Source organism: Capsicum annuum, chromosome 8 (assembly GCF_002878395.1).
Source record: "Capsicum annuum cultivar UCD-10X-F1 chromosome 8, UCD10Xv1.1, whole genome shotgun sequence".
Lineage (NCBI taxonomy): Eukaryota > Viridiplantae > Streptophyta > Magnoliopsida > Solanales > Solanaceae > Capsicum > Capsicum annuum.
Genome location: NC_061118.1, coordinates 33968371 through 33992619, shown reverse-complemented (window position 1 = coordinate 33992619; position 24249 = coordinate 33968371). Strand labels below are relative to the sequence as shown.

At 33.2% G+C, this 24249-nt stretch overlaps 1 protein-coding gene across 2 annotated transcripts in view; it reads right to left on the bottom strand.

Moving 5' to 3' along the window:
* Positions 1 to 4836: 4836 nt before the first annotated feature.
* The window catches only part of LOC107845328 (glycine--tRNA ligase, chloroplastic/mitochondrial 2), a 30712-nt gene continuing 11299 nt past the window's right edge, over positions 4837 to 24249 (bottom strand). Inside the window, exons 16-36 of one of the 2 annotated variants that reach the window (XM_016689592.2) lie at positions 22892 to 22955; positions 21467 to 21522; positions 19084 to 19155; positions 17759 to 17841; positions 17147 to 17195; positions 16153 to 16215; positions 15977 to 16066; positions 15813 to 15899; positions 15142 to 15213; positions 14979 to 15037; positions 14730 to 14823; positions 13745 to 13963; positions 12495 to 12589; positions 11865 to 11955; positions 11687 to 11791; positions 10279 to 10317; positions 9768 to 9857; positions 8365 to 8466; positions 7788 to 7869; positions 7518 to 7603; positions 4837 to 5179 (exon numbers count right to left, since the gene is read on the bottom strand). In XM_016689592.2, coding sequence (XP_016545078.2) covers positions 5081 to 5179; positions 7518 to 7603; positions 7788 to 7869; positions 8365 to 8466; positions 9768 to 9857; positions 10279 to 10317; positions 11687 to 11791; positions 11865 to 11955; positions 12495 to 12589; positions 13745 to 13963; positions 14730 to 14823; positions 14979 to 15037; positions 15142 to 15213; positions 15813 to 15899; positions 15977 to 16066; positions 16153 to 16215; positions 17147 to 17195; positions 17759 to 17841; positions 19084 to 19155; positions 21467 to 21522; positions 22892 to 22955 — 1797 coding nt within the window. In that variant the 3' untranslated portion in view covers positions 4837 to 5080. Of the gene's footprint in view, positions 5180 to 7517; positions 7604 to 7787; positions 7870 to 8364; positions 8467 to 8869; positions 8968 to 9767; positions 9858 to 10278; positions 10318 to 11686; positions 11792 to 11864; positions 11956 to 12494; positions 12590 to 13744; positions 13964 to 14729; positions 14824 to 14978; positions 15038 to 15141; positions 15214 to 15812; positions 15900 to 15976; positions 16067 to 16152; positions 16216 to 17146; positions 17196 to 17758; positions 17842 to 19083; positions 19156 to 21466; positions 21523 to 22891; positions 22956 to 24249 lie in introns of those variants that run through there. The other variant, XM_016689601.2, reaches the window with a different exon arrangement.

Genomic DNA, 24249 nt, shown 5'->3' with positions numbered 1-24249 from the left:
ATTTATACTCCGTCCGTTCCATTTTACCCGTCTCAAATTGAGATGACACATGATTAAAAAAATAATTATAACATGATTAGTTTACCATAATATCCCTATTATTAAATGATGTTTACATTTTAATTTGAAGAAAAAATAATTAATGCAAAGGGTAAATATGAAAAAAAAATTGTCTTGTCTTGATAAGTAAAAAAAAACAAGTAAAATGACACATTAAATTAGAAAATTTGGGACGGATAAAATGGGACGGAGGGAGTAGTAATTACTTTTGTGGTCCTGAATGCAAGGCAAGTTGCAGTAAAGTTTTCGGAGTATATGAATTGTGTCAGTTTGGTCCTAAAGTATAAGATTAGTGCTAGTCAGTCCTTCAAATTACTGCCTAATTCCAATAAATCGCATACTCTCTCCATTTCATTTTTAAAATTTTTTGTTTCAATTTAGTTGTTTCTTTGATAAAATCAAGAGGATTTTATTATATTCTTTCAATATTATCTTCAACATTAAATGATTAAACAAAGTGTATTTACTCAAATTCATATTTTCAATGCATAATTAATAGGATTATTTTAGTAAAATAAATCTCTGTTAAATAATTTCTTAAGGAATGTGCCAAGTTAATAAGGGTCAAGTAAAATGAAACGGAGGGAGTATGTTCAGACACTCAAATGATTGACCAGATTCTGTGGGGAAGAACCAGTACTATAGATGCACGATAAAGATTGTAGAGGATTAATTACAAATTTAATCTTTTTAATCTATTTAAATCACTCGGAATTAGCAGGGCTGTCTCAATAAAATTAGTGATCTAAAATCAAATTTTAATAAAAGATCTTAAATATATATATATATATACAAAAATAATGCTGTAAAAATTTAAAAGTATCTTATTTTTTATTCTTGATTATTAATTGGTTTTTATGTAATATTTTTAAAAGAAGCATACCATTTAACTTCACATTTTAATACGATTATTAATAAAAGTAAGGATTAATTCTAGTGAATAAAATATTAGTCACTTATTTGCACTATATTAACTTAAATGTTGTTATTAAAACTTTATTTATTAACATGAAATTTGAGTTGTTTAATTTAAAGCTCTAAAATAATTTTTGGTAAAAATTAAATAATTTTTTCTTTCTTTATTATTTCTTGTTTTTAGATGTATTTCACAATCTTCTTAAAATAAATTTCAAGTTAAGTTGAAAATCATAAAATTTACTATTAAAATTTTTGATGCCTCAAAATTTTGGAGGCTTAAGCAAACGCTTTACTAGCCTTACCTTTGATTCGCCTCTAATGAGCAGTTACAATACACAATTCAACAGTAAATATAGCAAGATAAAAACATATTTTTTCTGTTTGTTTTTACTTGTCACTTTTCTAATTAAATTTCTATTTTTACTTGTTATTTTTGACATATTACAAAAAGGCAGTTTTTTTTTTCTATTTTATCTTTAGCGTTAATTGTTTATTCTCCAAACTAATTTTAAGACACAATAGTAAACATCAATTAATGAAAAAATTATGGTAAATAGTCATGTAAATAATTTTTTTTATTAATGAATGTTTCAAGTCAAAATGTAAAGTAAAAGTGAACGGAGAAAGCAACACAAAAGACATTACTCCCTCTATTCAATATTAGTTGGTCACTTTACTAAAAACAAATGTCCCAAATTAATTATCACTTCCTAAGTCAAGATAGAATTAATTAAAAAAAATTAATTTTGACCCTACAATTAATATACTATTTAAAAGTTAAAATAAATATCTTTATATCCATTAATATAGATAAAAGGCATAGCAGTGAAATTGACCATATCATTAATGATTTCTTAAACACTTTGTAAAATGATAAGTGTTCAACTAATACTAAGAAAATATAATTTTTACGTGAAAAAACTTTCTTGAAGACATTATAATTTTTACATGTGAATGTTCTCATGTTCAAATACAATGTGGATTTTTTTTTCTTTGGGCACACTTTTTAATAAATTACTCACTTTTGAAAAATTAAAAATAACTTTAGCTCCTAATTAAATGATAATTTTACATTGATTACTATATTTAAATTAAAGAATATATTAAAAAGATTATGATCAAAATATCCTTAATAAATTAAATATATATTTATTTAAAAATAAAATTACAAATCAAAAGAAATACTTACAAAAAAAATAGAGGGAGTAATATCCTAACGCATCTTTTGTCCGATGATATCTCACATTAATTAATATGTACAGACATACCATTTAATGTAGATTTATGTCCAAGAAACTTTGATTCTCGTTACAGAACACATTATTTTGAGCAAATCTAAGTTTTCCCAAAGTCTTTTCATATACTCCCTCCATTTTAAAATGGTTGATTATTTTACTAAAAAAAAAATATTTGTTTCAATTTAATTATCTTATTTATAAAATTAAAAGATTATACTTTTAAGATTATCCCAATTATTAAATGACTACAATAAAGTGTGTATACCCACATTTATACTTTCAAAACATAATTAATAAGGTTAATTTAATAAAATAAACACATAATTAATATTTTCTTAAAAATAGTGTAAGTCAATAAGGACCAACTATTTTAAAATAAAGTGAGTATTAATCATATAATTATGAATATCAAATTAACAAATCCAAATATTTATCTTGAGTAATCCCGTTAGCAAATTGCTAATTACATGGATTTCTTTAAAAATAAATATAGTACTCCATTTTAATTTGTTTGGTTTTTTTTAGGCTGTTTCAAAAAGATTGTATTTTTCTTTTTTTTTTTCACGTGCATATGTGCATCTCTTCATCACATGTCAGAATCATCCCAATCCTGTTAGCCTCATCTTGTCTTTCATCAAAGTCACTCCTACCTTGTCTTGTATATCTTCATTTCTAGACATATTTCAATCCATATATGTATCGTAGTATCCTTATTTCCGTTATCTTCATCTTTTGGATGTGAAAGTTCTTGACTAACCATCACTCTGACTCATACAACATCTGGTCTAACCGGCACTCGGTAAAACTTGCCTTAAGTTTAGTAGGCACCTTTTCATCACACAACATTTCAGATTCGAGACTCTATTTCATCCACTCTGTACTAATATGGTGAGTGACATCCTCTTCAATTTCTTTATCACCCTGGATAATAGACCCAAGTAGCGGTGCGCATCGATTGGTTCAATTTGATTTTGTATATTACCAATTCGATTTATCGATTTTCAGATTATAAACATGCAAAATCGATAACTAAACGAATAAGATATTCGTTGTCGATTTTTGATTAATCAATTTTGATCATTAACAGTTCGATTTTTAGTTTAACCGGCAAAAAAAATGCTCCAATAATTTCTTTATGTTCTCTTATTTTCATTCACTACCTTCATACATAAAAATCTACACAACTTACAAGCATAAGCAAATTCAAGTATATTATTACTAAAATAGACTTATTTTTTAAATTTATGTGATTACTGAAAAAGACTTATTTTTTCTAGTTAAGTAGCACATTTAAATATAGTGGTAATGATAATAATCTCTCAAAAAGAAAAAAGACCATTTCATAGTTTGCACGGACAGACAACTTTAGAAAGGAAACAACAACGCTAAGACAATAATTATATAATCCAAAAAACGATAGAATATATATTTAAAATCTAAAGCCACTATTTATAATCAAGGATAAAAAGATAATTTTGATATAATCTTATTGGGTTATTGACTATTAACTAAAATCTTAAAATTAAAATCGAATTGATAGCCCAATTAAAAAAAATTGTAAAATCGTTAAGTCGAACTTAATTACCTAATATAGATAAACCAATAACATTTTACTGGTTCGATTTTTTTTTTGGCTAAATCAATCTTTACACAACCCTAGACCCAAGGTACTTCAAACTACTTCTCCCCTCCACATTAGCCTCATGAGTTATCGCATTGAACTTGTATTTCAAATTTTCAGTTATGATCCTGCTTATCCTAAACCTTTTAGATTTCAAATCTGATATAATCCCCAGTCCATTATAATGTACACTCACATCTTTCAATAACAACGTTTTTCTAAAACATTATTTTATTATAACAACTAACTATTTTTATATGTAACATTTACCTCTCTATAATAACTTTTTACAATATAAAATAATCGTCTTTATAGCAGTATGTTTTTTTGTAAAATTATCCATTTATAGTAATGTAACAATTAACCATTTTTGTAGAAATGGAATCGCTCAAAATTACCAATAATAGATCTTAGAGATTTATTTGATAATATTTTAATACATTATATGACAAAATATTATATCAATATATGTCTTCATCATTAGAAGATTTCCTTCTTTATACAAAATGTGATTAAGCTTAAATTTGGCATTAAAGTTCCAACATTTATAACATTAAAATAAAAAATAAATTTTATGCATTTTACCTAAAAAGTCATTTTAGTAGTGTCTTAAACGTGAGTGAACTATAAATATGAATAGAAAAAAAAAAAAAAAAAAAAAAAAAGAGATTAAACAATCCAACAAGGCTACCCTCCCATCAACGTGGAAAAACCGTTAACCTAATGATCTCAAACTTTATTTTGTCATAAAAAAATAAATATTAAATAAAAAGTAATTTATTCAATTTAGCATGTAGTAGGTGTTTTTCTTTAAGGAAAATGAAAATAATAATGGTGACATGTATTAAGAACGAAGGGAGTACCGATTACTCTGGCAATAAAACACATTATTTTGTGCAAATCTAAGTTTTCCCAAAGATCTTTTCACATATTTTAAAATTTTAATTTAATGGACTATCAAATTTTAACAAATCTGAATATTTATTGCTTTTTACTTGATTACCCAAATGAACTTTTATTTGAATAACTTGAACCAGAATAATACATTCCTCAGGCAAAGTGAACATACAAGCGATGAATTCACTTGTCACATACTAGTACAACAGTCAAAAATTGTGACATTGTTATGAGATCTGTGTAAATAGTCTCTCCTCTCTACTTGGCTCTGTTGTCGTCGTATCCCTTTTCCTAGCTGCCTCCGCGAAAAAAAATGACTATTTGCTACTTGTTCTTCGTTGTTACTTCAAAATCCCGGTAAAACTGAGAGATCGACTATTCCCCTTGGCAACTCTGCTATTTTCTTCAGCAGTGCAAGCCGGTTTGTTCTGACCCGTTCGTCATCCTGCAGTATGCATAAAAGCACAATTAACATAAGAATAGGAGGCACAAATATGCACGAGAATCAGGTGTAGATTTTGCTACTTTGGTTCATCATAAAATACATTATTGCTTTCCAAAGTGTGAGAAATGTACACATTATTGAAAACCATATGAGAGAACATACACGTGTGGTAGGAAAAAGCTCTGTATTATAGTTAAGAAACAAGCCGCACCGTACAATTCCCTAACAGCTAATCTACAGTGCAGGAAAGTATCAAAACTATCTTTTTATGGGGATTGAGGCGTAGTAATAGTCGTCGTAGATGTATTGAGAGAGTGCTGGTACTGGAACTAAGAACATTTCCAACTAAATCCAAAACCTTAGTTATACTTGGCTTCAAATATGATGTTGGGAACCAAACCTATCAGATTTTTTTTTGAATTATTCAGAAACAAAATTACGTAATTGTCAACTGGTGTAGGAATATGCAATGAACATGTCTAAGCCAAAACAGAACAATGTCTGACTGCAACTGGTGTATTGACAATATGCAGTGGAGATGTCTAAGCTTTTAGAACAAAATCAATAATACAGCACGAGATAGGAGGCATAACATGACATGAAAAACTGTAGGGCAGCTATCTATTATGGTCATGAAGTTTCTTCAAGAACTGAAATGAAGAAATAACTTGGAGGAACAGGTATTTATAATTTTGGGTAGTTCTAGTTTTTGACATTATAAGACAAACTACTATTCTTTTAGATTGAGAGAGAAATTGAATTAGAAAAGAAAAAGCAGATTGATGCAAGCACCAAGACATCTGAGAATATAAATAGACAAAAATATTCCTATTCTATTTCTAACTAGGAAACTAATAAAATCCTATTCTACCTTCAACTAGGATACTAATAAATCATATTCTATATCAACTTAAATAACTGAATTTCAGAAATAAAATTACTAAACTAAAAAAGAAAAATAACAGCAAATAACTCAATACTTCAACACTCCTCCTTATTGCAATACCTATCAATACCTGTGCAAAACCTATCAATATGACCAAGCTTATTGCAATATCTACACTGGAGAGGTGGTTCCTTCCCCTTAAACCAACAATCATCCTCTTTATGATTGGTTTTTCTGCAGTACTTGCATGGAAGAAAGTTTTCTCTCTTCTTGACTCCATTGCGAGAATCGCCTTGATTATTTCTACTAGAATTAGTAGAAGTTTCAGGGATATTACCTTCCTCTTGCATTTGCATCTTCCCTTTGAACTTGGCTTGAAGAGCAATTTCAGTAGCTTCTTCTAGCCTCAAGGATCTTCTTTTCTCTTGAGCTTGAAGAGCATGTACAAGTTCTGAAGGTGACAGTTTTATGAGATCCTTCGAATCTTCGAGTGAGGAGATCTTTGCTTCAAATCTTTCCGGCAAACTTAGAAGAACCTTTTCCATGATTCTTGAATCTGTGAGCTCTTCTCCCATAAGTCTGATTTGGTTTACAACGTTCATCAACTTGTTGGAGAATTCTTCAATAGTTTCTGAATCATTCATTCTGAGAATTTCAAACTCTTTTCTCAGATTTATCACTTTTATTTGCCTAATCTTGTCACTTCTGTGAAATTCTTCTTTCAACTTGTCTCAAACCTCCTTTGTGGTCTCACTCGCCATAACTCTAACGAAAATTACTTCCGAAAGTGTTGATTGTATGCAAGAGAGAGCTTTAAAGTTTTTTGCAACCTTTTCTCTGTGATTCTTAATTTGCGCCATAGTTGGATTATCTGGCAAAGGATTTACCTCTCCTCCAACCTCTACCACTTGCCACAGATCATATGCTCGCAAGTATGTTCTCATCTTGATAGCCCAAATTGGATAATTCTCACCAGAAAAAATTGGGGGTGAAGGAATTGAAAAATTGTTGGAAGCCATAACAATATTGACTTTTACGCAAGGTTATTTTTGGGGGTCTTCTCTCTCACAGATCCCTCAAGAAATTGACTCTTGATACCAATTGTTGTTCTACGGAACACAGAGAAAAAGAAAACGTTTGAGGATAGAAAATATTTTGCTTGTTTATTCATCCACATCTGAGAATATAAATAGACAAAAATACTCCTATTCTATTTCTAACTAGGAAACTAATAAAATCCTATTCTACCTTCAACTAGGACTAATAAATCCTATTTTATATCAACTTAAATAACTGAATTTCAGAAATAAAATTACTAAACTAAAAAAGAAAAATAACTCAAACACTTCATCAGGTATAAACCTATACTCTATTGGATGTGCACAAATTAAGATTATCTGGTTAATGCTTTACAGTTCTCATATGTAAGAAAATGAAATCAGAAGAACTTACCACCATTACAAAGACCTCGTTAAAAAAATCCTCTAGCGGTTCTACAAGTACTGATGATGCTTCAACAAAATCATCAACTTCCATGTCTGCAGATGAACAGTCACACATGCATGCTCAGTTGCAAGTCTTTTGGTGAAAAACCCAACCCACCAATAACAAGGAGCAAAATAAGTTGAATATATTTATAATTTAACATCAATGGAACAGACAGACAACTACATTTATCTGAATATATTAGGAAAGGTTATTCATCTGGAGGTGAGACTATACCTGTATGAATTTTACTTCTTAATGACAAGAACGTGCTCCACAAAGCTTTCTCTTCATTTGTTTCAAAAGCTTGATCATCCACCTAATTTTATAATAAAAATATGTTTTTACTATATAAGAACAAAAAATGCTAATAGGCAGCCAACTAAATCATTGATGTTGCAGAATTGAGTGTTCATAGAGATGATCCAAAAAAAAACAATTTATGCTCAACACTTTACCAACTAATCACCAATCGTAGGAAGAGTTGTGATTCTTGACTAAGAAGAGAAACCAATGCTACAGTATGTAAGATGTCCATGGAGGTTGACAAATTAACAATTGTATTACCAATTTAGCAGAGCAATTTGAAACAAATTATTGGTAGTTGTGTCACAGAGAAAAGCTTCTAGATAACACCAAAATGCCCTTTGTATCAAGAATGCAATTGTGTTACAGGTACTACTTACATGCACAGCTATTCTATAAAGGAAACTCAATGGGACAGAATATGTTCAAAACCTCTTATAGTGGAGTATAAGCACAGAGAAGATTTATGTTACAGAAGGAAATTCGCTGAGTACAGAATAAGAAGCACCTCTGCATCAACATCGGCATCCTTCCCGCGAACAATTCTTGTTGGACGTGAATATGCTTCAACAACCTTAGGCAAAAGCTCCCCTTTGGACAAGGACTCCAGCTACAAATGATGGCAATAAATATTCAATCACACAGTCCAAAACATCACAATGAATTTGAATAAATACATCTATACAAACTAGCCCATTGCTACACTCCAAAACCAACCATATGTATTCAACATAAGACACAATACAGGACATTTTACTTATCAAAAGAAGAAGCAACTAAAAAGATTCCTAACACTTGGCCACAAATTTGGAGAATTGAAGCCCAAAGTTCTTGAGCTGTAATTTATAGTTCTAGATGAAGAGTTATAATTCATTGAACACTATACTCGAATTCAGTAACTTGCTTGGCACTGAAGCATAGTAGTTGTTTATAGTCGGGTTCAGCTGAAAAGGTAGCTTTGACCACGAGCACATAGAGAAAACTTCCGAAAAGAGAGTTAAAAATAATACAACCTCCTCCCGATGCAGCACTGCTCAAGCGCCTATCTGTGTCCAGGGTCAAGGATATAACTCGAGATATCATCTTGCCTCCTTATTGTAATCATTGACTTCTAACACAACGTATCAAACTCCAGATTGAAGATATGCATAAACTCTTTCAGATAAATCTAAGTATTTATAACTACACAGGAACAATGAAAAATACACAACAGTACTTCTACCATTATTAGGTTTCCAGGATACTTAGTGACAGAATCCTAATGAACATGTTTTTCAAAAATTATTGTACTACAGAACATGCTCAAAATTATAAAGTTTGCATTCAAAGTCAAACTATGATGCAATGGGGTAGTACAAAGAATAAGTTCTTATAAAATTAAAGAGTAACTTTTTATGATAGTGGAGAGTAGCGGGAAACGGGGTTGTCATTTCAAAGGAGACAACAATTGAACATTTAGTGGAGTAATAGCAAATGGAAGATACATCAAGGACACATCAAACTCCTGGACACTCAGGTGTATCTCTAATGCATCCAATTTTTCAGGACATTCCATTCGAGAAGTTATGTGGACTACATAGGGAGAAAGCAATAAAGAGCTTTCAAGAGAAAACACTCACTAGTGCATTTACGAGTGTCCCTACCTTTTATATTTTAAGTGGGGCAATGATCCTCAACATGCATTACAGAATATGAAAAGAAGAGGACTCTCCATAGGGCACTCATAAGCTGTGTGCCGCTTGGGTATAAGGCATTCTGACTTTTGTTGATAAAAATTTTAAAAGAAAATTTTTGAATTGCCATATGGAATCCAAAAGGTACTGCCTCTTAAGACATGAAAGTGGCAAAAGTATCAGCAAAGCATAATAACAAGTAAGTGAGTGCGCAAGAAAGGAAACTGATAGTACTTACTTTGTACACCGACTTAGTAGCCAAACCAGGTCGTCTTGAACGCTCAGAAAGAACAGACCTAACGACCTCTGGGTTTATACCTTTGTCCATCTGTAATTAAAATGCAGCAGACATGTATCCGATTAATATAGCATCATTTGTCTTAGGAGAGTTCTTTTATTTCCTTTCTTTCCTTTTGGAGGGAGGAGGAGGTAGTAATAGAATGGTCCTAAACACTGTCAGTAAGCAAAAGACCATAATCCTTTTCACAAGGATAATGATAAAAAGGATTTATTGAAGAGATCAAAATCATTCCACGGTCTTCAAATGCTGAACAAAAGGAAACCTAGAAATAGTTTATACACTAAGATGATAAAAATATGGAGCCTAAAAGAGGCAAAATCAATACCAAGTTCAGAGAAACCAAAGACATATTTAAAAGGATTACTGACTAAGGAAAGAAGGGAAAACAAAAACCAGCGGAAAAAAATTACAACAGTGGAGTAATAGCGTGCATGAAAACGGAACATACCAGGAATTGTTCTAGTCTGCGTGTTACAAATTGATGTACCTTAAATGGACAAAAGAAAAAGAATATCATGTCATATTATGACTGCTGAAGTTGCGAGAATGAGATATAAGAAGAGGACAGCTGCATGCATCGCGCAATGGACAAAAGAAAAAGAATATCATGTCATATTATGACTGCTGAAGTTGCGAGAATGAGATATAAGAAGAGGACAGCTGCATGCATTGCGCAAAGGACGAAAGACTACCAATTTATAGCTAGAGTTCACCTACATTAACTTAGTATTACTACTCCCTCTGTCCCATATTACCTGCCAACATTACTAAAAAATATGTGTCCCAAAATACTTCTCAATTTACTTTCTCAAAAAAATATATATAAATATTTTTCAATTTACAAAACCAAGATGGAATTAATTTATTCCTTCTCATATTGCCACTAAATTAATTGTTTTTTAAAGTGACCAATTAATCACAATGCATGAATCTTGTAAATTTGAATAGTTCAAAGAAGTTATTGTTAGCCTTATTCCTGTACTCATTGAGTCAAAAAAGGGAACTACATCTATAAGAACTATTATTAAAGGAAATACCATGAATATATTTTCTGAAAAAGATGGAGAAAGAATTAAAAACTGATTATCCGATAATTGAAGATCCAAAAAAAAAAAAAGAGGTTGAGGTGGCTGCTAAAAAATTAAATTGCATAATCCCCACCCCCCACCCCCCACTCCCCACCCCCACCCCCCCAAAAAAAATGAAGTCGAAGTAGCTGTTAAAGAATTAAACACTAATCATTTGACATATTCATGTAGAAATGCTTGGCTCCAAGAATATTTCACATTGAAATTTTTCAAAACTAACAGTTTGAAAAGATTTTGGAAAAAAAGGATTATAACTGCATTTAAAAATCCAATTTAGCAAAAACAGTTATCTTAAAGTGGAGTTACCAAATGAGTTTACGGTGTCTATTTATATATATTCCGTGCTAGTGAAGTAACTTTTGCTTAACTGATCTAAATACCTCATTAAAGTGAGTTCATTATTTTGAGGCACACTTGGTCTTAATGGATAAGGCTCATAAATAGAGTGTGTATTAACGGAAAAGAGTTAAAGGGTAAATTAGTAAAAATACACTACTTATTTTTTTATTTCTTAAAGGACGTGTTTAAAAGGGAAATGTGACAAGTAATACGGAACAGAGGGAGTAGGTATACATCATATTAAATTATCCATCATACAGAACGTACTGCGGTTGGTGGATTTTATCCTTTATTTCGAAAGGTATAATGAACAGGCAACTGCAAGGGGGCATACTTCCCTTCAATATAACCCAGACCAACAGAGACAGAATCGAGTCAATACTTCTGTAATCCTTTAAACTAACTAAGCAAATGGGGCGGCAATCTTACATCATTGATTGTTCTGACATCTACTTCAATGGGTTGCACAGCAGCAGCAAGTTCTAAAGCCTGTCTTAAGTCCACATTTCTGTCAATTTCAACCAAGAGTTGCACCTATGAAAAACAAAAGCAAGTGTTACTTCTAAAATTCTTCAAATGAACCAGGCTGTTCAAGATTGAGACATACAAGACCATAAGAGATCCGCCGCAGGCCAAATGGATCATTACTTGATCTTGGCTGACAGCCAGCAGCAAATAAGCCAACAATGCTATCCAGCCTGCAGTAGAAATAGCATTATATGAGAGACGACAAAAAATTGGAACTGCAAAGTCAGAAGAATGAAATTCAAGAGAACACATTCATCATTGTATCACTAGGATAAGAAGTGCATGCATTTGGGAGTTAAAGCATGTAAAAACACTGCAATATAAAGCATCTTTTGCATGCACTATTAGTGGTGGATAATTTCTAAGAACAGCCAATTAGAGGCAAGCCCTGACATGAAATTGAGCTAAGGCTAAACAGGTTTAGTAGATTACAGACTACCAATCCGAAGATCATTACAAGTACACCACTTTTTAGTGCATTTACAAATTCTCCCTTAGCTAATGCAAAACACATGCCATGTCTCAAATACAAATTCATTCACACAAATCTCAGTCTCGAAAACTATCTGCAATACAAAAGATGTCCCATATTTTGTTTAGACCACTTGAAGCAGTTCATGTGACACGCAATGACATGAAACGTACTTATCCATAATCCTAATGACCATCTGGAAAAACCTAAACTGAAGGTAACCAACATTATTCACACCTGTCAGTAATTGCTAAAATAGTCCCAACTTCAGTTTTTGGGAGCATATCTCCAGAAAATCGAGGAAGTGAGATCTCAAACAAAGCCTCTGCAATCTGTAAAAGCGCATTACAGGAAAACTTTTAATGTAGTCAGATAACATGAAAAGAACACCAATACATTGAGATAAATCAAAAAAGGGTGAAACCAAAATTTCTTATTAATCAAAAGTGAGAATCTGCATACAAAATAAAATATCTCGCAGTTATTTGAAATAGTGAACCTTTGCTTCAATAAATTTAAATAGCAGGCAATTCATTGAAATAGCAGGCAAGAGTATGATTGGTACGCAATTATAATATATTGGTACAACAAAGTATCTGAGTGATCTATTCAAAAGTCATTCAACAATATTCTGCACCAAGCTTGTACACGTGATTTGACAAAGTATGTGGTGCAAGGCTATAGGCCTCTTTCAAAATATTCACTAGACTGATCTTCAGCAAAACTTTCTTTATTATCTAGCAGTGTGTTATCCCATTTTGTTGTGTGCTTTTATGTTTTTTTGTTTTTTATATTGCTATCAGTCCTGAACCAGCGGTCTATCAGAAACTGTCTCTCTACTTCATCTGAGGCAGTGGTATGGACTGCGTACACTTTAGCCTCCCCAGACCCCACTTTGTGGGAATACACTGAGTATGTTGTTGTTGATCTTCAGCAAAAGTGGAGTTCACACAAATCACCATGCCCCTAATTAATTTTTTCTAGCCTGTGAACACCAGGTCCTCTTTTCTGTACTCTTCTTCCAATTTAAAAGGAGCTCTTGTTGTATTCAAAACAAAAGGATAGAACAAAGAACTCTCATAACACTCTTAACATATTTGCTACAAAATTTCCCATCTCTTTGAAATAAAGCTCTTCTGATGTTGATTATTGCCGGCTAAAAAACTAGTTAAACATTGATTCCCTCGGAATTCAATATTAGTGAAGGCTAAACTCCAAGAGAACCACTCCTGCTATAAGAAACAAAGATCAGCCTTAACCTCATCTGTTCAGTGCTTTGGAAGACGCTTCTTTTGCAGTAGTGCTAGTAAAGCAATTAAATTAAAGACCAGAAATAAGGGAATGAAAATTTAGAATAAACAAAATACGCATACAATTAGTTAACAAATACAATTAGAAGATAATCAAAAACAAAATTTAGGATCAATTCAACAGGAATGAGGAAACTAATCATAAAAGGATCCTTAAAGAAAATTGGCTCTCACTACCTCCTTTGAATAGCCATCTCTAAGTGCATAGTGGCGTGCCATTGTCCCTGAGAGAGAAGTAAACTCTGCAACAACTGCAGTTGCAAGATCCGCCATGGCTAATGAGGCCGCATCTTGGATGACTTTGAGTTTGCCTTCACTTATTCCAAAAGACAACCCAACTTCACCAGCCAAATTCTGAACTCGTGTCATCTTATCTAGCATAGTCCCAAGCTTCTCCTGAGTATAGGCACTATCTTTAGTGAAAACTACTAAAGATCAGCTGAAAATAAGGATTCAGAACTAACATATTGCAAGAATCAGCGAAATTATCATTTTTGTAGAAGAGTCTCACATTGGGCTCTTACAGCATAGGTGATCTCTTTGTATGGTTTAGGCAATCCTCGCTCTTCACCTCTTGAGCTAGCTTTATCGATTGAGTTAGGTCAAAGGTTCATTTCTTTGCATGGTATCAGAGAAGGACGCATCTGAATTCTTGGTTTCCCGAGGTTGGGCCACCAAAGTTTTTTGTCCATGTTCCAGATGTTCAGATGTTCAATCCTGGGCATGCAGAGGACTTGTTGAAGAGTCCTGCATCAGCCAATATGGAATGGGTGGTCTCTATATATGACTTAGGCAGTTTTCACCTCTAGAGCTAGCTTTTGGGGTTGAGTGAGGATCAAGGTCCATTTATAGAAATTTAGCTTGACACTAGTCAAATATACGATATCATTACAATTTCATAATTGATATATTTTAAGTGAAAGTGAGATTTCATCGATTATGCAAACAAAGTGCTGGTATGTACATCAAAATGACTAATTTCAGATTTAATAACTATCAATTGCATAAGACTCATGCACAGAATATGGATTAACTAAATTTACTGTAAATAAAAATTCCCCAATTAGAAAGGCCAGTGAAAGCTAAAGTATATTAGAAATTTGAAGCATCAAACCGCAACAGGAGGAAAAGGCGAAAGTCAAGATGGAATTCTAAGACTTACATGGAAAAGAATCCCTTTCAGTTGAGTACGGAATTCAGAAAATTTTCTATTGGTGTCCATCTCATAGAAAAATTTTGCATCTTCAAATCGAGCTCTGCAATGTGTATGCAGTTCATATCTTTAAGCATATACCAGTTATCCATAAAGTAAGCTGATAAAGGATCAAGTAGAATATAAAAAGTGCAAGTAGCACCTCAATCCAAAACTTCAGAAATATTGAAGGAAAGAACCTAACTAAAGGATAATAACCTTAGCACAGCTTCATTTCCTTTCCTAACTATCCTGTCATCAATTGATCCATTCGCAACCTGAAAAGTTAAATCCATAACAAGTTACCAGTTACAAGTTAATGTCTCACTTTAAGCTAAGCAGGTCACAGTTTGCCACAGATACAACATAGTTAGGATCTCACAGTGACAAAGTAAGGCAAAAGTTTCCCATTCTCATCAGTCATGGCAAAGTATTTTTGATGCTTCTGCATCACCTGCACAATGCAAAAAAAAAAGAAAAGAAAGGTTTTTACTAACTCTGACATAATAAAGAGCTTCGGAAATACTTAAAAGTAATAATATGCAATGGTAAGGAAAATGACAAAGAGAACATCATTCTTAAACCAGCACCCTTCAACGACCCTGCAGTCAAGGCCATGCTTGACAGTCACCAATGATAACCGATATGCATGGATCCACGAAAGTCCATTTATATTCCTCTACGTATTGCAATAGTAAGCAGTCATATAGGAATTAAGAAATTGGTTTTTGGATAAAAGTAAGAAAGAAAGAGAATTAAATAGATATCATTTTGGTAAAGAAAAGGAAGTTGACACAAATACATATCCTAAAAGAAGCTCTTATAGCATTTAAAAGCCTACAGTACCAGAAGCATTACATATCTCCCAGAACTGTAACATCTAAATTTCTGATTCTGAGAACGAGATGAGTTAAAAGGTTATAGTCAACAAGTAGAATATCCATGCTTATTTCCTTCACCAGAGACGATAGTATTTTTTTGCTCAATCCTTATAATATCACAAATGAAGACAGCAACAAAACAATTAAAGTTCATGAGAATATGAGATTTTACCATTATAAGTAGTTCCTTTGGAAGCTCTAAGAAGGACTCATCGAATTTTCCAAGTACGGGGAGTGGTGCCTCAACAAGATTCACGACCTAAGCATTCAGGAAAATGCTTAAATACTGTTTTGTCTGACATTTGAATAGGAAAAATCTGAAACTTCATCTGTTACCTCATCAAGCAAATCACTCTTCATTACAATATGTCCATGTACACTTCTTGCTAAATTGTTTGAGTTCTCCGTAATTGTTTTCTTGCGATGCTGACATTTGATGATAGTTAAACATCAAAAAGCTCATCAACAAGCGTAGTAAGTATAAATGGAAGTTTATGCAGAACTAGAATTACCTCCACATCAGCAAGAATCCCAGCATCCTGCATTACATCTGCATAGGTTTCTGCATCCAATATCTGTAGTATTTTGTTGAAACAATTCATCAGAGATTTGTTTCCAAGGGTAGAGTAAGTACAGCAAATTCTCCTTTAAAAGTGCACAATAAAATATTTAAAATAGAGAAAAAGAAAAGGGAACTTGAATTGAATCAATTATTAACTATGTATATATGAGTCTTGAACCACGTAAGATATGTGAATATTTCTTCCTGATATGATAAAAATAAATTATTTACAGTTGGGGAAAAACTCATTGTTAAGAAAATGATGTTTGCGCCTAACTCAAACTCGAGCGCTAACTCATGAGATGGAATTGTGCAAGATCATCTTTGGATATGATAGCACAACCACTCAACCAATGTAAGACACTTGATAACCATCCTCCCCGAACACTCAAGACTAGACATAAATTATTTTTGAGTAATATAGGAATATATAATGCCTCAATAGTGTATTGGAGTAGTACACAAATTAATAGACGTTGGGGAAGTATTATTTGAATAGTGTTGTCCAAGTACTACTCTTTGGATATTACCGCGGAGAAATATTGCCTAAGATAAATTCATTTAGCACTTCCGTAAGATTGATTAAGCACGCTCTTCTGAGATAAACATGATTGGGCACTGCCACAAGGCAATGGGGACCCACGGAACAAGATTGAAATATAGGACGACTTGAATGCTGCTTGCATACTCAAATTCAATAAATCTAGATTTGAAGATATAACAATATCAATTCCCTTGATTTTCAAATGTAATAAGAGAGAACACATGTAGATGCAACTAAAGGATGACAGGGTTCTAAAATTTGAACATGATGACAAGAGTAGAAGAGCTTCCAAAAGATCAAGTGTGACATACCCCCACTTCCACTACCACTACTTAACACTTAAGTAGAAAAAATGGTGAGCATAGGCGGGAGCGAGATGTCTAAAATTTTGTTTACACACCTTAACTGTAGCTGATGGAGTATTGCGTAGACCATGAGAAACATTTCCACTGTAGCGAAATCAAAGAAAAACAGTAGTAAGAGACAAAAAAAACTGCAAAACCAGTTAAAAAAATGGAAAAAACGAACATTGGTCTCGCTCAAATATTTTTGCGGAGAAAAGGTGTTTATGGTATTTTTTTCTACTTCAGTCAATTAGAGTTTGTAGTTGTATAGTAGCTTTTACTCTTGCATTTCTTTCAAACCATGTTCTGAAAAACGTTTCTCTACCCCTACAAAGTAAGGTAAGGTCTGTGTACACCCCACCCTCCCCAAGCCCCACTTGCAAGATTTATACTGGGAATGTTGTTGTTTCTTGACAGTTAACATAAAGCAGAGAATTAGCTTTATTACCCCCACCCCCAGCGTCTCTCTCCCCTTCTCTGTGATGGATGCGTGCAAGAAAAGGAGATAAATCATAGAATATCTAGTTTTTTTCCTTTTGGAAAAAAAAAAAGAAAACTAAGAGTTGAAAGTATCGAAACCTCAAGTCACCTGTTAGGCACATATGGAGTGTAGTAGTAAAGGAATTTCTTTTGAACCGAAAAAGGAGCAGGCAGGAGGCCAAACTTGCCTTACAACTCCAGCATACATGAAGGGAAGAACTACACCTCCATGAAGGGCCAAAATCCAACGAATTGGTCTGCTGAAAGCAACCTGCATGACAGTCTCGAAAGCATGTTATACACATACAGAATTTACGGATTTTCTTACAATTATAGAATTTAAAAGTACAAAGGGCTGTGAAGAATGAATTGAAGAAAAATTGATGATTAAGTTTGAACAAAATGCCAATTAAAGAAAAAATAGCACCAGACAATGACATAAATTTGCTTCTGGGAACATAAGCCTAGTTGACTATTTTGTTGTAGTACTAAAACGGAAAAGAGAGCAAAGTTGAAAAGGACAACAAAAAATATATCACTCAGTTCAAGGTTGATTTAATGTCCTTTACTATGTAGCAAGTATTTTTGTTATAGGAAAGAAAAGGGGAAAATAATGGAAAAGAGGGAAGCATTCAAACGACAACGGACAAGCAGAGGTTAAGGGGATTAATTCAAGAATAACACGTTACTGTTGCTATATCTCAATCCCATAAGACACATATATTAGTCTTTTTTTTTTCACATAAGAAGAAATGACCATGGATAAGTAAATTATAACAAACTTCTATCTTTAATAGAAAAAGAAGGATATGGAAAATCCGAAAAGAAACTTGATTGGATCTCTGTTTGTACAAAAAGGGGAGAAGATTCCTTAAAAGGGAAAGGATAAATTGACCCAAAAGAAAATTATGATATACTTAGATCAGAAGAAAAGCACAGTTCCTCCAAAGAAATGGAACATAATATCTTAAACGATTAATTATGTAGTATGGCATATAAAGAAAACGCAGAACTTCAGAACAATCCGAGATTTTATTTTGGGCAACACATAATATAATAGAGTTAAGTTTCTATGATGTAACGTAATAGCCTTCTTCATGAAAAATTGCCCTGAAGCCATGATTGGAGGATTTCTTTTATCTGGTGTAGCTCCTGGTTGGGATGATGAGAATTACTCTTTTTCAGTACATCCTGCTTTGTTGTAGAAAAATTTCTTTTGAACAAAAGCAAAGGTTTCTTTTCCTTTTGATAACAATAAAGACACGTTATTAAATGAGTTTGAAACTAAGTCTCTGGTGAAACCTCATCTTTTAACAGTAACAGCCAAAGTGTTTTTGGCGTTGAAGCTCAACTCCAACCCAATTTTACATTAGGTTTGTTACATAATCTCAATGATTAAAAAAAGGCAATACAACACTTGGATCATAACAAACAAACTGAAAAAGATAAAAACAAATACGGTCACAACTCACACATATTGCAAGGAAAAGTTAGTCAAAGTCGTAGCACTTACATCAGAGTTCCAACGCATTGACTTGGGGAATGATATGCTGGCAATTATTTCAGGTAGCTCTTCAGACAAAACCTGTTGATAGTGATTCAAACAATGAGATCTAGGAAAGCTAAATAATGAAAAACAAAAAAGGGAACATATCTAATTTTTTTTTCCTCCAAAAAAAAAACAATTTCATTTATACAGAGCAATAGAAGAACTACATGCAGCAACCTTTAAGAGATTGTTCAGGTTTTACGTACCAATCATGAGGAAGGCATAAATATTGCTGCAAAAATTAACTCGAACAAGTACAAAGAAGGCTAAATATTTCATTTTCAATTAAAGATAAAATTAAAACTACAGAATTCAGATCCACAGACATTTAATTTAGGTACTTGGACCAAAGCCAGTCCAAGTTGAACAAATAGCTCTTCGTAGAGATTCACTACCAAATTCCCCCATTACAGTGTTGGCCTTTTCTCTTATCTTTCTTCGTAGAAGCTGTCCAGCAACTTGACATGGCCAGCTTACTGCCACATAAAATCACCAAAAATGTGTTCATAACTAAGTCATGCCTAATGGTCGACACACCCCAAAGACATACCACATGCCAATCTTAAGACACAGATTTTGGGCGTAACTCAACTTCAAAAGGTAGCTCAAGTTTTTTCGTAGAGATTTACTACCAACTTCCTAGTTAGTGTCCATTTCTTTCATCGTTCTTCAAACAAGCTGTCCAACAACGTGACATGGCCAGCTAACTGCCACGTAAAATCACCGACAATGCACTCGTAACTAAGTTAGCTGGCCATGTCACGTTGTTGGACAGCACTCGTAACTAAGTCATGTCTAATAGCGGTCTACACCCAGAAGAAACACAAGAAGCCTGTATTACGAAAGAGATCTTTTGCTTAGCTCAATCCCCTCGAACCGCGTTAAAACTACTTACTCTCACCTCTAAGCCAACATCTTCTTAGGATACGATGATCTCTGTCCAATCTATCAACCAGTACTTAGTCACATCCTCATTCGTGCAGCTCAGAAAAATCACTTTCAGCTTTCAAATTTCTCACACAACTGTAGGTCTGGGAATCAGGGACATGTATGTACATGGAAATACTAATAAGAGTACTTTCTAGCAGAATCTACTTTCCTTTAATACAAATATCTCTTGCACCCAAAGGTGTGGCCTAGGTTGAGAACCATGAGGTCTCGGGTTCAAATCTCAGCAGAGACAAAAAACACTAGGTGCTTACTTCCCATAAATGGTAATTGTTGGTGGTGGTAGATGGCAAGTTTTCCATGGAATTAGTCGAGGTGCACGAATGGTGGTCCAGACACCATGGCTATCAATATATATAGAGAGAGAGAGAGAGACACACACACATTCCCCCATCCGATAGATCTTTTCTCGACTTCCTCCAATCATAGAATCCCTGCTACACATTTCTTACAGGTGGATCCAATGTATGCCCAGGCACACTATTAAGACTTAAGACTGGTCTAACCTTGAAATTAGTACACATGCAAAAGCTGCTCCATGTTCTATACCTCTCCCTCTAGAATAATTGCATATTTCTTTATTCTGAATTTTAGACCTAAAACTACCTGAAACCATAGGATATGTGCTTGCATCTAGTAGTAGAGCCACCTCTGCATCACAAAACACTAATATAGGATGAACAAGAATATGATGAGATATCCATGTACTTCTTACACACGAGTGGATGAACAATATGATGAGATATCTATGTACGTCCTACACACGAGTAACTCATGAGGGAACATAGTGTTGCATCCTCTTACTCCAGCTATTTCAAAATGGTATTTCCCAAAGTCCTTCGACCACGAGTTACCGCAAATCACGTCCTCACCAGAGTATAATAATAGTGAACTTCTTTAGAAACGTGGGCCTCATCCCCGGACAACTCAAGTTGATAAAAGAAGTTTGAGTAACAGAGTATCTTCGGTTGCATGCTAGCCACTTATGCTAAAAGGCCTGAAGGAAAAAATGACACACACACACACAGACACACACTCAGAGAAAGCTTCAGAAGAAGAGAAACTACACCATTTTGATGTAGTTTGATGCCAATCATGAACATCATAGGTGCTGCCCTAAATAACATTCTTGTGGTTAAATAAGGAGCGCCAGAAACATTTTTCATTCAATTCAGCTTATGTGGACTTAAACAAAAGTAATATACCCATTTCCGTTATCCAGTTCATATAATTAATCTTTATCAAATACAGCCAAACTTAATCACAAGTTATCTCCATATTAACCTTGAATTTGCAGCAGTAGCCTTGGTCACTTACCCTACTAAGGTCAGCTAGTTATTGAAAAGGGAAAATTAACTTTTTCACGAAATCATACACAAAACACTTTTTCTATGTGTACCTCGAATGCAAGACGTGCTGGCTCCACCAAACGAACATAGACATATTCTGTTTTCCCTGCAATCAGAAGCAAACAATGAAACACAAACATTTGTAGCATAGAAAAAGCAGATAAACAAGCAACATGCAGTTATGCAAACAGTGAACCAGTGAAACCTTTAACACTTTTATATAGCTAATTTATTTTTGCTGGGCAAAATGACAATTTATACAGCTATAAGTATCTGTTAAGATGAGGAGTGAAGAGCCTTAAGGAACCAATGATAGATCAAAAGAAACATCTCACACAGCTGAACAGTGAAATGCACCATGTCTAACTTGCTTCAGCAGCCACCTGTAGTAACAAACCTTACTGTGCTGTTACCCATTAAAGGCATGTATCCGAAATAAGGCTCGGAACTTTGTCAACAAGGGCAAAATGAGTCGCAATTCACAAGTAGAAACTCATAGAACATTTTGGTCAACAGTGATTTAAAGGTTCATAGTATTTCCTAGTTCTTGTCAGGAGGAAAATGGTAAAGAAATCTCTACTCTCCTAGTCTTGCATTGTCAGACATGAAATCTATAGAAGTAATTATCTCCCTCCATTTGGGTCTGTTTGGTAAATCTACAGGTGTTTGAAGCATATGTGACACTGATACAACAAATTAGTTGAATGGTAGCTTGCCCTTGTTAAAAAAAATTTTGTTACTTGGTCAAAGAAAATTAGTTGAATCAGTGGTACGTCTCTACTATTGAGATGGAATAACCTTCGAGCAACAGATATAATTAGAAAATGATGTTTAAATTTCATTGTATCAAATAAAACAATGGTGTCAAAAGATATGTAAAATGATGTTTTTAGGCTACTACAGATCTCCATCCAAACCTACCAACGTACCTATACAAACAAATATTCTGTTATCACACCAAAAATAAAAAGTAGAAGCTCTACCAACATACCTATACGAACAAGTATTCTGTTATTACACTAAAAATAAAAAGTAGAAGCTCTTTACAACTCTTTTATTTCTATTCACTGCCGTGATACATCCTCCAATTTTCTTTACTAAAATCGTCCAAAAATGGCACAATTTTGCTAAGAAACCATAGAAACAGTAGACCTCACAAAAATTCAGAACAAAATTTGAAAGAAGAAAATAGGGAATAGAAAATTTCAGATCTTTTTGGTAAGTACTTTACAGGTTTTACGGGATAACAAATAGCATATCACAACAACATACCCAGTGTAATACCACAAGTGGAGTCTGGAATATCAATAGCAAATAGCATATCAGACATCAAAAGTTAAATCCAAGTAGTTTTCCACATTTAAGCAAAAGAAGTTTCTATGATTAGCATATGATAGACTAAATCGACACCACGATTCACATTAACAAACACTGAGATAGTAAAATAAGTGTCCATCTAATGTAACGTAAAGTACCTTCCGCTCGTCTATACATGGAGGCTAAAGGCACATTATTTCTGCGACAAAAACCTTCAGCAGCCTGAAAGTTGTATGAATTGAATAATTCAGAATGACTTGAGTACATCAAATACAAAGGAAATTTGCTTAGAGATCAAATGTGAGTTAGCAAACACAAAATGATCCTACATTCATTGAAATAATAAACTTGATTAGAGCTCAATTCAAAAATTAAGTCTAGCATACAAGCAATATATGGCAATAGATTTATTAAGGAACATTGAAATATGGAACAAGACAAATACTGAACATTTTCTTTTTTGATGATATAATTATTTTATTGTATGTTTTCTATAAGGAGAAAACTTACTAATATAACTTCCAAGAGTTACAATAGTGCTTGATTATACAAAAGAGAGATGTCATACATTGCCTCTATATCTGAAGAAAGGAGTAAAACCAGAAATTTTGGGAATATAATCTCTTGGTTATTTATTCTTATTTGGAATTTAATAGTGCTTACAAGAATTCCAGAAAAGGAAAATAAACTATTTAAATTACAAATATAGGGATTCTCGATCTTTGTCATATTTACAAGGAATGGACATATTTTCTAATATTTAAACACTCTCCCTCAAGTTGGAATCTAGATAGTATGCCTCAGTCCAAACTTGCCACAGATATACCCAATTCTGGAATCACAGAGTAATTTTCTAAGAATATTTGCTAACTAATCATATTTTAGTTGATGAAACCTGTCATAATACACCCAGACTCAATCTTTGGTCTAATAAAAATACAATCCATTTTCATATGCTTTGTTCTTTCATGAAGGTTGAAACACTTGGAGATGAAGTCGTATGCATTGCAGCTTGATCATGTTTTATAACTGAGAAATTCCCGAGTATAACTGTTCAACAGCTAAACTCTTGGAGAAATTGATTTAGCCATCTAAGCTCACTTGTAGCCAAAGCCATGCTCAGTATTCTGAATCTGCACTAGATCTAGCTACTACATTGTTAGGATTCTTTAAAGTTCAAGTGGAGAATCTACTCAAAATCTAGCTACGATGATTCCTCTTCTGCCTGATGTCACTTGTAAATGCACAATGACTAATATCTCCGAGATGCTTTAACGCCATGTGAGAAACAAAACAAGAAAAAGAAGATTGAGAGCAAATACTGTTAATTAAATCACACTATTGGATGTTAAACAATGAGTCTAAATATTCTCAGGAAAACAGAAAATCAAATTACATACATCATCTAACTGACTTAGGTTGAGCCTTATTGATATGCATTAAAAATTTACAAGATCCTAAAAATACATCTTGATTTTTTGCTTTTCCAAGTTATGGATTTTCTCAAGCAGAGAGG